The 14,648-nt window shown below is 39.8% G+C and overlaps 1 protein-coding gene across 11 annotated transcripts in view; it reads left to right on the forward strand.

The window, feature by feature from the left end:
* The window catches only part of tnr (tenascin R (restrictin, janusin)), a 176,767-nt gene that overhangs the window by 144,354 nt on the left and 17,765 nt on the right, over positions 1-14,648 (forward strand). For all 11 annotated transcript variants that reach the window (XM_054752796.1, XM_054752785.1, XM_054752846.1 and 8 more), the window contains one exon: positions 1,393-1,536. In XM_054752796.1, the coding sequence (XP_054608771.1) occupies positions 1,393-1,536 (144 nt within the window). The remainder of the gene's footprint in view (positions 1-1,392; positions 1,537-14,648) is intronic.

Below are 14,648 nucleotides of genomic sequence, written 5' to 3' on the forward strand. Positions count from 1 at the left end.
TCGTAATTCTGTACTGTTATACAAGCTGTACACTGGAAGTTTTATTTCTATATTAATTGTCCCTTGAGATACAGTATCCTGTAATGAAATGGTTGCTTACTTTTGTGAGATATTACAGCTACACACCATTTCCATGCAGAACCCATTGTGCTAAATGGCAATGTCTGGCATAACTAATAAATGCAATGGCTACCAGCTCTGGGAAGTAAAAAGTTTCAAAGGGCAGATTTAACAGAGCAGACCATATATTGATGCCGCTGTCAGTATGATGCATGGTTGTTTCATAAAAGGTGCTACTGTAATTAATTTTGACTTACTAGCTCATTAAAGAGAACCGCTCTCCCTATGCTGTCTGCACAATTAAACGATTAACTGCACTATGCAGTATCCCCCTAAAGATGGGGCAGCTGTAGGGTCCATTGGGATTGTCAGATTTATTTTTGTTCATTCAGGGGCACTGAGGAGAGATTCGATACAGCAGGTACCGCCAAGGTTTTTCCCATTTAGTGTGTGACGCATCCTCCGAGGCAACACGGAGCCATTTGTCTTGCCCTCAGTATACTTCATCATGCTTGGTTGAACTTCTAAGGCCGGGGCCAAAAATATTGCAGTTACCGCGTGGCACGCTTTTTTTGCGATGCAGCTCATGTTCTCACTGTCTTGACAGCCTTATACAGATAGGTGAAAGATAGCCATATTGCGTGGCCTCTCAGGGTCCGTTTATAATTTGCTCCATGAAGTGTCAGATACCTGCCAGGTTACTGCAAAGCAAAATAACCTCTTGCAACAGCTTCTGACTACTTGAAATGCACAATGTTCTTCTCAGCCACTGTTGGGAGCCATTAACCTTTAGCACCAGGACTATCAGGATACTTACCCTGCCCACGATCGCATCTTATTCTGCAGTAGTCAATGATTTTAAATACCAGTCATCTAAAATGAAGGAGGAGGATTAATGTAATTATTAATCATGGCACATAATTTGATTCCATCAGCTGTCATCACACAAACAAAAACACTCTGGAAAGTTAAAATTGTGCCTGAGCAAACACAAGTTGTAACAAGCTCTTGTAATAAAGATAATGGCATTTGGGGGACCAGTGTATCAGTAACATGTTGAAGCAGCAATATTTTGTGAGTTGATATAGCTGTCAAAAGTGAAAAGTCCCTTGTTCGCAACCATTATTCATTCACTGTCTGATTTTTATGAACTGGCAGAACACAAATGTCAAGGGAAGCCTGGTTTTCATTATGTCAGCATTTTGTTTGTCCAGCTAGAACTGTATCGCTCAGCTCTTGGCGTCAATGTGCACACTAAACTGCAGTGCCTGTTCAAACCTGTTGTCGACAATGCATACAGGTCTTTTTGAGGTTTTTTGCTTATTTTCAAAGTGACAGCAGATACCTTCCTGGTGGAGGGAAACAAGCAGGAGCACCAGCTGTCCAACCTGAAACCCAGCACATCCTACTCGGTAGCCCTCTATGCCACCAAGGGACCCCTCACCAGTGGCACTGTCATTGCCAACCTGCAAACACGTAAGTACTGTTCCTCCATAGCGTTAGTATGTGGTTTTACTCCAGGCATTCTTGCACCCAGAAATGTGAAAAAAGTGCACCGTAATTGGATGGATGAATGAATAATTTAATGCATTCTCATCACACACGCGGTTGGGTACAGCAAACTCTAGGGGTGTCTCGATACAGCTTTTTGACTTCCAATATGATACTGATATTGCAGCCTTGAGTACCTTGATTACTGGCTGATACCGATATCGCTCCGATACAATATCAGCATGAATCATACATACTTATTTTTTAGTGTGGGATGTTAGAAAAGGCTTAATCAAGTGATGTTACTCAAACAGAGAACAATAGTCAGCAATAGTAGGTATGAAAAAAAAAGCAACCAAACATTACTCACTATCGACTGGGGCTGGTCATCGAGCACAATAAATTGGCCTATATTTTCTGTTATACTGTAGTTAATGACTTTTTGACGTCTCGTGGGAGTTTGTCACACATTGCATATTATTTGGAGAGCGTTGGTTGTTTGGGGGAGCCAGAGTTTTGTTACTTCGTCTCTGTGGTCTCTGCATGTTGTGTTTTGTGATGCTGCTTCAAATGCACGATGAGGTTGGTCATGTTAAACTTCCCTGGTTCTGTGCCACCACGAGAAACTTGTGCATGACAGGATTTGCACTCAGCTGCAACGACTTTTTCAGACTTTAACGAAAAGTAGTAAAGTAAAGCCTTTGTTAGTACATTAGCACACGCTGTTACTGTGATCACATGGGCTCTATCCAGGGGCTGCAGGATAGACATCCTGGAGCAGATTTTGGAATGTACTACTTGTATGGGAGATCTTAGATGCAAGCTGATATAATTCCGATACTCGTGTTTTGGCTAATATTGGACTGCTATCAATATCAGATCGGGACGCCCCTAGTAAATGATCTAATTATAGTTGGTGTGTGTATTTCCCTAAACCACAGAGAAAACAGGGAGTTAATTGGAAGAATGTGATAATTGGAAAGAGGCTGTTATTTCTGAAATGTGAAAACTTATTGTATATAAAAACTTTTTTTTACCCTAATGATGTGCAATGCATGAGAAAGACGCATGGTCATTGATTTACAAATATATTGCACAAAACAGCAGCAACAGAAGTAACCTTGTATCAGAGGTAAGTCGCAAACTGCTCAGCCAGCATTAATACTGCCAATGAGTTGATTGCAACAGAACAGCAAGAGTATCACACTAAGCACATGCGGAGGTAGAAAAAGCTGCTGGATGCTTATAACTCATGATGACGCCTTTAATTATATTCATCTTTACGAGTAAATCAATACAGAAAGCAGTTTTAGAAACCGTTGTTCCATTCTAGTGAAACTTTGTAAACTTTTTGGGCCATTCTGAAAATAAATACAAAGGAAAGTTTGTTGCTGATGAAAAGATGTGTTGTACAGAACACACACACAAGCCATGACAGCATTCTGTATGAGAGCAGGGCTGCAGACCTGAAAACATAAAATGAGGCTAAGAACAAAGACGACTTGCCAGTGCTCTACATGCACACAGCGATATATGAATAAACAAATGTTCTTGGCACAAGTGTTGGAAGCTAGATGTTCTGCCTGGTGCAGCACGTGCTTCTTGCTTTTTTAGACTGCTTCACTGAAAGCTCCTCTCACAGGAACCAGGGAAGTTTGTACTGTCTTCTATTTTGGAGCACAGGGAAGCGATAATCAGTAGTCTTGATGTTGGCATGATCCACTAAGGCAGGGGCCGGCAAACCGCGGCTCCCGAGCCGCATGCAGCTCCTTGTTGCAGCTCCGTTCGATTGAGCACGGTGATTTTTTTTTAACACCGAAGTAGGGAACATGTTCATTTTCATAAAGAATGTGAAATATCTGACTCATCGCAAGTCGTGAATGCATCTAGACTGTGCTCTGACTGCTGATTAGATGAGCAAGGGAGAGGGTGGTAAACTACTGTAGTGTATGCAGTGAGTCTCACTGCACGGGAGAAAAAAAAGCGAGGAAGCTTTGAGTTGAGTCTGAAGCAAGTTACTGCACAGTAAAAGAAAGCATAAAAACATGTTTTATAACGAGAAGCGCACAGAAGCTAGTATGTGCTCAGTGCCCGTGACACGCTAATCACCAAGGTGGTGACTTCGGGAAAGGCAGATAGTGTGCCGTGAGAGAGCTGACGGTGCACTCACCGCTTGTGACTACTGTGAGGTGGGGCGGACATTTCAGCAGCAACCACAGAACAATATGTGCTTTCACGTTTACGTCGACCAGAAAAATCTCCCAATGACATCAGTAAAAGTCCTTACATTTGTTGCCAGTCACCTTTTGACAAAATAAGTCACCAAGAGGGTTTGGAAAGTCGTCAGATTTAGCGAGAAAATGGCAAAGTTGGCAACACTGGGTTGCACATGAGATGGGAAGGAGGGGCATGGCATTCACAGATGGAATATACATGAAAGAATCCTTCATCAAAAAAGAAAGACAGAAAGATGTGTTCAAATAATAAATTCATAATAAATAAAAATAAGTAAAAACAACAATAAATATTGTCAATTTTCCCCAGAGTTCATCAAGAAAAGTTATTAAAATGTCCATCGCTAGTCAATACACAAAGTTTTCAACTTACATGTTGATTTCTTGGGTAAAATACACTTAAAATACCTTTTAGCTAAAAATTACAGAACAAATGACAAAAGGCTGTCAGATGACATGTTAAGGATGATTGTATTGATGTGTGTTGATGGACTTGGAGAGATGCGAGAAATGCTCGTGCATAATTGTGGCAAGGACTTTCTCATTGTTCCACAGGATGACTCATCAAATGCTGTTTCAGTGAGATGCCTGAAAAGTAGGAAAATAAGGCAATTCACGGTGCATGTATATATAGTATATGCCTGAAGCTTGCGCCACCAAGATAGGTCCATCTCCTCAGAGCCCACTTGCTAGGAAATGCACAGTTGTTTTGAAGCAGCTGCAGAGATCCATGCTGCAGGCTGCAGCAGGCACTGAGTTCCAGCTGCTCCTCTTACAAAAATATTGTATAACCCCCTACCCCCCACAAGTGCCTATTGTCAGGCATACTTGGAGAGCTCTTGTCCCCACAGAGAGCAAAATTGTGCACATATATTGCAATACTGAGTGTAGTTGATGCGCATTGTGCTAAGGTGACATTCTCCATCAAGTTTGTGATTTTGTTAGCGCTCATTTTTGTCTCCTGCAAACTGCACAAAGCAAGCACTTTAAATGGAAATTATCTGAACAAAATATATACACTGCTCAAAAAAATTAGAGGAACACTTCGAAAACACATCAGATCTAAACTGGGGGAAAAATGATCTTGAATATCTTTCCTGATAATAAGTGGGTGATGTATTAGTAACAAAAAGATGCCACATAATTTGATAGAAATGAAAATGATCACCCTATAGAGGGGGGAAATCAAAGACACCCCAAAAATGAAAGTGAAAAAATGATGCAGCACACTGCTCCATTTTGCCAAAATGTCATTGTAGCAACTCAAAATGATTGTCAGTAGTTTGTGTGGTCCCCATGTGCTTGTACGCATGCCTGACAACGTCGGGACATGCTCCTAATGAGACTACGGATGGTGTCCTGGGGGATCTCCTCCCAGATCTGGACCAGGGCATCACTGCGGTACGTGGACGCATGGAGGAGATTCCAGGAGACAGGTAGTTACTCCAGGAGAGCTGGACAGGGCCGTAGAAGGTCCTTCAACCCTCAGCACGATCAGTATCTGCTCCTTTGTGCAAGGAGGAACAGGATGAGCACTGCCAGAGCCCTAAAATGACCTCCAGCAGGCCACTGGTGTGAATGTTTCTGACCAAACAATCAGAAACAGGCTCCATGAGGGTGGCCTGAGGGCCCGACGTGCTGTAGTGGGCCCTGTGGTCACTGCCCAGCACCGTAGAGCTCGATTGGCATTTGCCATGGACCACCAGAATTGGCAACTACACCACTGGCACCCTGTGCTCTTCCCTGATGAGAGCAAGTTCAACCTGAGCACATGTGACAGACGTGAAAGGGTCTGGAGATGCCACGGAGAACGTTATGCTGCCTGCAACATTATTCAGCATGACCGATTTGGTGGTGGGTCAGTGATGGTCTGGGGAGGCATATCCCTGGAAGGACGCACAGACCTCTACAGGGTAGATAATGGCACCCTGACTGCTGTTAGGATGAAATCCTTGGACCCATTGTCAGAACCTACGCTGGTGCAGTGGGACCTGGGTTCCTCCTGGTCCACGACAATGCCCGACCTCATGTGGCTAGTGTATGCAAGTAGTTCCTGGAGGATGAAGGAATTGATACCATTGACCGGCCCCCACGTTCACCTGACCTAAACCCAATAGAACACCTCTGGGACATTATGTTTAGGTCCATCCGGCGCCGCCAGGTTGCTCCTCAGACTGTGAAGGGGCTCATTGATGCCCTGGTCCAGATCTGGGAGGAGATCCCCCAGGACACCATCCGTAGTCTCATTAGGAGCATGCCCCGACGTTGTCAGGCATGCGTACAAGCACGTGGGGGCCACACAAACTATTGAGAATCATTTTGAGTTGCTACAACTTCTTCATACCGACCGCTGTCAGGCTGTACAACACCTGCACCACCTGAACCACCATACTGTAGTCAATATGCATTCTTTACACTGTACTCTTTACTTGCGTATCTTGCTTGCTGCTGTAACAAGTGAATTTCCCCGCTGTGGGATAAATAAAGTACAAATACAATACATACATACTGTACATACAATGACATTTTAGCCAAATGGACCAGTCTGCTGCATCATTTTTTCACTTTCATTTTTGGGGTGTCTTTGATTTCCCCCCTCTATAGGGTGATCATTTTCATTTCTATCAAATTATGTGGCATCATTTTGTTTCTAATACATCACCCACTTATTATCAGGAAAAATATTCAAGATCATTTCCCCCCCAGTTTAGATCTGATGTGTTTTTGAAGGGTTCCTCTAATTTTTTGAGCAGTATATATATATATATATATATATATATATATATATATATATATAAAACGTTATTTCCTCCAGACTCATATCAAAGGAAAGGACAAGTGCTCAACCTGCATTTACCTGCTACTTGTATGGCACAAGCAAAACAAATAACCAAGTGTTAAATATTTGTAATGGCTACTTATTCAATATATATACATGTATAGATAATTAGATGGAATGGAAAGGAAATCAGGGTTTGGATTCAATTGAACAGCAAGTAGCAGACTTTCTGCAGGACGAAGGTATTAACATACAAACTGTCACCCACTCCCTCAGAAAGACAAAAGCAAACCAGCGGCCATTATCATGAGGTTCACCAACAGCAAATTTAAAAACAAACTATTAAGACAAGGTAAGATGCAAACATGTACCTCAATGAACACCTGACCAAAAACAATGCGAACATAGCAACAAGAGCTAGACATCTATGTAAAGAGAAAAAAATTCAAGCAACATGGACCTCCTGCAAAATTTACATAAAGTTAAGTGGCACTCCAGAACAAGCAAAAGTACTCATCATCAGGAGTTTGAAGGATTTGAGTAAACTTACATAACTACATAACTAAGTTTTATTATTTATTTATTTTTGTAACTCTTGGCGGACCTCATGATAATGCTGGCCAATTTATGTGGATAAAGAACTGCCAAATTCATAACATAAACAACTGAAACTGGAGAACGATATAGATCCGGATACAAACTTCCCACATATCAGAAATGACTGCAGTTACTACACAGAGGAACAATTCAATAATAATCTTCATATAGACAATGAGTTGTTCATCATTCACATCAATAGCAGAAGTATGTATGCAAATGATAACAATATCAGACAATACTGGTGGTCATGTATGTAGATAAACATCTGAAATACAAAGTGGTAAAGAACATGTCATTGGCTATTAATAACATTTTAGAACACATAACCATAGAAATTAGTACAGAAAAAAGCAAAAATGTATTCATAAGTTGTATATATAGAACACCTAAATCAAGTATTGAAACATTCCAGGACTGGATGAAAGCAACATTTACACATTTGTCAAAAAACAGTTTACAATTTACAATGCATAGTGTAAGTCTACTGTATATTCTAAAATCACCAGGCCAAGTAGGATTACAGATCATTGCGCAACATTAATTTATAATATATTCACCAACGATTGCTAATTAATGATAGTGATCATCTTCCAGTGTTCATAATCTATAATGAAAACAATAAAAAGGGAAAGAGGGAAGATATCAAGACCTTCAAAAGATCACATACAGAGGAAAGTATTAGCGCCTTTAAGAAAGATCTAGAAAAACAAAGATGGGAGTGCGTGTATTGTGAGAATGATATAGATGAGGCATATGAAAACTTTCTTAACACTTATATGAAGTACTACGATAAACACTGTCCACTCAGAGAAGTATCTAATAAGCAAAAAAAGAAGAATCAGCCGTGGATGACAAAAGGATTGCAAAATGCTTCTAAGAAGAAAAACGCATTATCTAGAAGATTTACAATTTAAAAAACTAAGCAGGAAAAAAAGTAAGATATATAAAAATAAGTTAAACATTTTGAGAGTGTGTAAGAAAGAATATTACAGTCAATTATTAGACAAGAGTAAAAACAATATCAGAGCAACATGGGGCATTCTAAACAGTATCAGGAATGGTACTAGGGAAAGCTCAACTCCATGTTCCTCACCGAGGTAACAAAAAAGGCATTGTTAAAAAACATCAACCGACTGTAACGGAATAGGAATGGAAATGATAAAAATATTTATTAATGAGATCGCAGAACCACTCAGGTACATCAGTAATTTATCATTCCAGACTGGTAAATTCCCTAACAAAATGAAAACAGCTAAAGTGTCATGTTTCGCAGGACAGGAATGAGCACTTCTTGTCCTGCGCTCTTATTTTGGTGCACTGCACTTCCTTCTGGGGGGAAGCTGCAGCCGTGTCACCACAGTGGTATGTTGGACAGCTGGCCACAATTGCAATTAGTGGGGTTTAAAAGCCAAGCGCCGTCTCATGTATGCCGCTGGTTCATTGGTCCATTGCTCCTTGTCTATGTGTACCTCGCCTGTGCTGTTACCTCGACGGTTCCCTTACCTGCACTACAGTCCAAGTCCTCCGTGTGTGTTTTCACAGAGTGTTTTTCCTCTGTCGCTTTTTGTTGTTTTTTCTGCACCTGCTATTAAAGTATTTTTATTTTCCAACACCGCATCCTGGGGGTAAAGCACTCGACAGCTCATCGCCCCGTGACATAAAGTAGTTCCAATTTTCAAAAATGGAGAGAAATATCAATTTACAAACTACCGACCAGTCTCCTTATTACCCCAATTTTCATTGATCATTGAAAAGCTATTTACGCTATTGGACACATTTATTAATAAGAATGACTTATTAGCGGACAGCCAATACGGATACAGAACTCACATTTCAACTTCCACGACACTAATCGAAATCACTGAGGAAATTACCAATGCTGTAGACCACATAAAGTGTGCAGCTGCAGTATTTATGGATTTGACAAAAGCCTTTGATACAATTAATCACAATATCCTAATTACAAAACTAGAAAGATATTGAATCAGAGGATTAGCTTTGAATTGGGTTAAAAGCTACTTAGCAGACAGGAGGCAATATGTGAAGCTAGGAGAATATACTTGTATATCTGCAAGCTTGAAGGTAGCGTGCGGTGTACCCCAAGGATCAATACTGGGACCAAAAATGTTGAATCTATATATAAACGACATCTGTAAAGTCGCAAAGGACTTGAAATTGGTATTATCTGCAGATGATACAACCTCATTATGCTGTGGCGATAGCACGCAGGAACTAATGGAAAAAATCACAGAGGAATTATAAAAAGATGGTTTGATAATAATAGACTTTCCCTAAACCTAAGTAAAACTAAAATAATGCTATTTCGTAAGTGCAAAAATGTTACACATGCGCAAATACAAATTGAAGGCACGGACATGGACAGGGTAAACAAAAATACATTTCTCTGGGTCATAATAGATGATAATATGAACTGGAAATCTCACATAAAAAATATACAATATAAAGTGTCTACAAATACCTCAATACTGAATAAAGCAAAATTTGTTCTAGACCAAAAATCACTCTTGACTGCTCTCTGGTATTACCATATCTAACCTATTGTGTGGAGATATGGGGAAACAACTATGAACGTACACTACATTCATTAACTATGCTACAGAAAAGGTCAGTTGCTAACAGGGAACATACAAACCCTTTATTCCTTTATTCCATAATTCATACGGCGCCCTCATCCATGGGCGTATTTAGTCATTTGGGGGCCCAAGAAAAACCTAGTCATTGGGGCCCTCCACATCCTTGTTTTTTTTTTTACATTTTAAAAAAATGTGACTATGTAATTTAGGCTACTTTTTCATGCTTTTGAAATCTGTTACAGTTATCTGTCAATTGAAGTTGCTAGCTACATAGCCATGTTTACGTACCCCCCCAAAAACGATTTGAAATATTAATGTTTATCATCTTCTAACAAGTGTGAATATGAGAAAATTCTCCTATTTCTTGAAATAGATCAAGTCCTTAAAATCCTCCTGGGGCCGAATTATTATTACCTAACAAGTCAATCATCTCAAGGTTTTTACTGTAATTGATAAGAACATTAAGCAGCATTGAACATAGTTTGCCGCTTTAATGCTCACATCTTTATCAGCTTTATTGTTCTCCTCAGTTGACACTGACAGTGTCTCGCGTACTCGTGTGTACATTTGTTGTGACTGTGAAAAAGGTTGACACTTTCGGTAGTTTTGATTTTAAAAAATTACAAAAAAAAGTTTCCCGTCTTCCGGACATGCGCGGTAACATGGAATAGTCCATTATATGAGAAGGGAGGGACAGGGGTCAAAACACTTATGAAAGAGTACACATTTTGATGTAGTTTTCAGCATGTGAATTAAGACTAAAACACTAGTATGTATTGGAAAATATCAATAATCAGTTTTTATGAGATGTTTGGGGGCCCTTGGAAATCTTGGGGCCCCAGGCAATTGCTTGTGTTTGCCGAATAGTAGGTCCGCCCCTGCCCTCATCCAGTAGGAAACCAGTGCAGGGAGGCAATATTTCCCCCCCTGAAAGAATGAACATGCTCCCTCTTACTTCCCTGATAAAAATCACCACAACATTCTCATCAACTTCCCATCTGCTGGCTCTGTTTATTCCATAAAGCATTGTTTATATTGTCTGTTCATTTCGCTCAGAGCTGTTTGGCTCCGTCCAATTGTCCAAAGCTGCAGACAGTCAAACAACATCTGGTTCACCTGCTTCAGCAAGTTCAGCAACTCATTTATTAAAATATATGTGACATGGTCAGTTTATACTAATTAAAAAAAAAAAAGAGTCCTCTGTAAATTCTCACCTGTCATCACAGTGCCAGCGTTGATCAAGACAAGTAAAAAAGATATATGCATCCATTCTCCAGCAGGGAGAATGGGAGCTTGTCAGATAAGGATGTGGACAGGGAATGACAATGTGAGGAAGATAAGGAGTGTCCAATAGATGTGAAAATAGGAGGAAACCAGAGGTGTAATGGTACGCCATAATACAGATCGGTACGTACCTCTGTTTTAACATCACGGTTCAATTCACTTTCGGTACAGTAAGGAAACAAAAGGTAAAACTTAAAACTGCTTCCCCATCTCTACTGCTTTCGTCTTTGTTTCTCCACTTTGTTCACATATTTCGCCGGGAAGGCCAAGTAGTCTCAAACAGGAGACGACAGAAGAGGGTTATTAAGCTCGGGCTTCTCCTTACCCCTGGCTGGGCTGTACTGTATTTGTTTACAGAGTAGATGTGTGACTATATTGCGAGGTAGTATGTCACTCAGTGTGCACCGTGTGGGAACTTATTCAAACTTGATCACCATTATCTTAAAATTAGCATCATAACTCCTACTACTCTGAATGCTACATGGACCAGCGACACGAACTGGTGCTACAATTACAGCAAAAAACATGCGGACATTCCAAATATATTTTAGTATACAGAATACATATATACAGTATACTTGTATATGTTATATATTTGATTTTCCTGAATGGAATGTCATGTTTCTGCCAAACGCTAAAAATGAGTCGATAGTGTGTCACCCAAACACACAGGTGATGTAAGGTAGGGAAATGGAGGTATAGCTCACTGTAATATAGTCCTGTTTAAAGAGAGAAGAATGCACTGGCATGTTGGTGATGTAATGTGCAGTAAAACGTGGGTGGGTTTGCCACTCAAGGCTTTGAATGCTTGTGAGGATGTGATTCAGTGAATGTGGAAAATTGTCATTCAAGCCCTGTTGGAGTTTCATACTACTCAGTGTCAGATTGCTTGGTAGACTTTTGGAGGTAGTTTCATCTTTTGTCTATGCTAGAAAATGACAGTAATTCAGTGTCCAGGTAAATATTTATTTCTTTTTTATATATGCATCTACTGTTTTATTACCAGCCACTCAGTTGGGCACACCTGCACAATCTAATGAGATGAACTACCGCTACAATATAAAGCATATACCTAAATGAAGGCCTCTCTGGCATTTTATTTCAATTAAAAAAGACACACTAAACAGTAAAATGTTGTTTTTTAAAAAAAGTAAAAATAACACACTTTCTGGTTTTGCATGAAAAACCATTATCCAACATCAATAGCGACACACACTTCATCATTTCATTGACAAAACATCCTAGCAGTTCAGTAGAAGGTGAGAAATTATGCTGCATGCTTTGAATGGGGGAAAAGTAGTACCAGCTGGTGGGCAAATCGAAAAATTATATTGAAATTGTAACAAAAGATTCTATTAGTTTATATCGAGATAAATGTGGAAAATGACATTTTCAACGGTCTTCAAATATTTGGTCATGAAGAACTAATGTGCCAGTTGTTGTGTAGCGCTGACATTTAAGAATAATTTAAGACCCAGAGATGAAAATTGTAAAATCTCATCAGCTGGAAAATTTCAGGTATATTCATTTCACACAGCCAAAGAGGAAAAAAAAAAGTGAATGGTACAGAATGTCCCCAGAATGTCTTAAGGGTTGAGATCAGAGGGAATGCAGTGACTCCACACCTTCAAAGCAGAAGTAAGTTCCATTAAATAAAACTACAAAAAAAATTTTGGTGTGGCCTAGTCTTTTGGATCTATTTTTAGACTTTCACTGTCTTGCAGATGAAAAGACCTGAAATCATTTGCAGCTGGCCCCTCAGCAGCACTCTGGCGTGTGTCTTGGATATTTAACAGAAGCAGCTTAGGTTAAGCCGAAGACAGGTCATTGTTGCTTTTCTCCATCATTCAGTCCAAAAAAGCACAGTAGCCAAGTGACCTAATAATAAAAAAAATCTTATAACACGTGTAGCCCAGCCCAGTCGTCTCTTCCCAGTCTCTCTCTTCACGTAAATGTTTTGCCATCAGCGAGTCCATCAAATATCTGTTCTAGCCCATTTCCAGGATGTTAATTTATAGCCCGCAAGGTCACATTTGCTTGCTGTGCAGCTGCTTGAGCCGTTTTACTGCTGCTGATTATATCGTCTAGTGCATCTGGACTGATAGTCAATGACTCATATACACCTTTTCTTATTAACAAGGCGCCGATCAGATGGAATCCTCACCTTCAGCTCGGCTCCTTGGATTCTTATTACTAGAAAGCCTTATATGTATGTACTGTATAACGTCACCATTGTTTTTTTCCCAGGAAATCAACATTTACAGTCACAGAAAAAAATATTAGATCACCCTTGTTTCTTCAGTTTATTGATCCAAAATGTACCATTAATTAATTTACAATTAATTACCTAATCTTTCATTTATGAAACAATCGTTTCAACAGTTAACCATTCAATATAGCTGACCTTACAGATGCAGTATACTTTTTTAGTCAGCAAACAAGTTGAGCCTGATTCCACTGCGCCCCTACTGGTTGCAGCCAAGTAGTGCCTTCTTTATAAATGTTACTTTTATATTATTTTTAGATGGCAGTAATTACTAAGTAATGTGCGTCTAAGCTTGCATTCTTGGCTGTGTCGCTGGTCAGGGGTTGGGTTGCATTGTGGAGGGGTTTATGCAGCTTTCAGACCGACATTGCATCAGAGGTGGAGCTCTACTCCTGCTCACTTGCGTGGAGGATACTTCACCTTTGTTGACCGCTTGTATTGAATTACTGAATAAATGCATGACGCAAGAAACATTTCCTGTCTTTCACCTTTAATGCGCAACCCTACCCGCTAAATATAGCAACCGCCTTGCTAAATCGTCAACACGGATCTCTTTTACGTATGAGGTGTGTTATGACTAAGGATGTCACGAGACTTGTAACTCATGAGATGGGACGGTGCACAACAAAGAGACGAGATGAGATTTTAACATTAATTTTAAGAAAAGTAGAATGAAAAAATATGACTGGGCAAACAGACTTTTATAACAATAATTATAATTTTTTATTTATAATTTTATAATTAAAAACACATTTTAAAAAGTTATAATAAAATCACAACATATACATACATTATATGTACATATACATTTAAAGACATATGTTTGTGTTAGTATCAACATTTTAGCTTTTTGTAGTTACATTATGCATTTTTACTCTATTTTCCCACTTTTGTTTATTGTATTTCTGCAATGAGCTACGTTCAGCAAATGGCTCCTGCGCCACACTTTGAACACCATGCATGTTTTGCCAGGAAGGCATGGTGCAGCAAGGCGACACAGGATTGTGCCCAAGCTCTACCTTCTCAGCTCTGTTGGTCAATGGCTGGGTTGCATTGTGGAGGGGTTTTACAGCTTTCAGACGTGCATTGCGCGGTGTTACGGAGCTGGAGCTCACTCCCGCTTGCTTGCTGCGCAGATTCTTCACCTTTGTAGATTGCTTGTATTCAATTACTGAATAAATGCATGACGCAAGAAACACTTATTTGCACACCCTTACTTGCTATATATAGCGACAATGTCGCTAAATTGTCAACACAGATCTCTTCTAAGTATGATGTGTGTTATGAAACAGAACCCGGTGAACCGCCAGTACATGAAAGTTGGCAGCCACATGCAATGA

The sequence above is a fragment of the Dunckerocampus dactyliophorus genome, chromosome 2 (genome assembly GCF_027744805.1).
Source record: "Dunckerocampus dactyliophorus isolate RoL2022-P2 chromosome 2, RoL_Ddac_1.1, whole genome shotgun sequence".
Taxonomy (NCBI): domain Eukaryota; kingdom Metazoa; phylum Chordata; class Actinopteri; order Syngnathiformes; family Syngnathidae; genus Dunckerocampus; species Dunckerocampus dactyliophorus.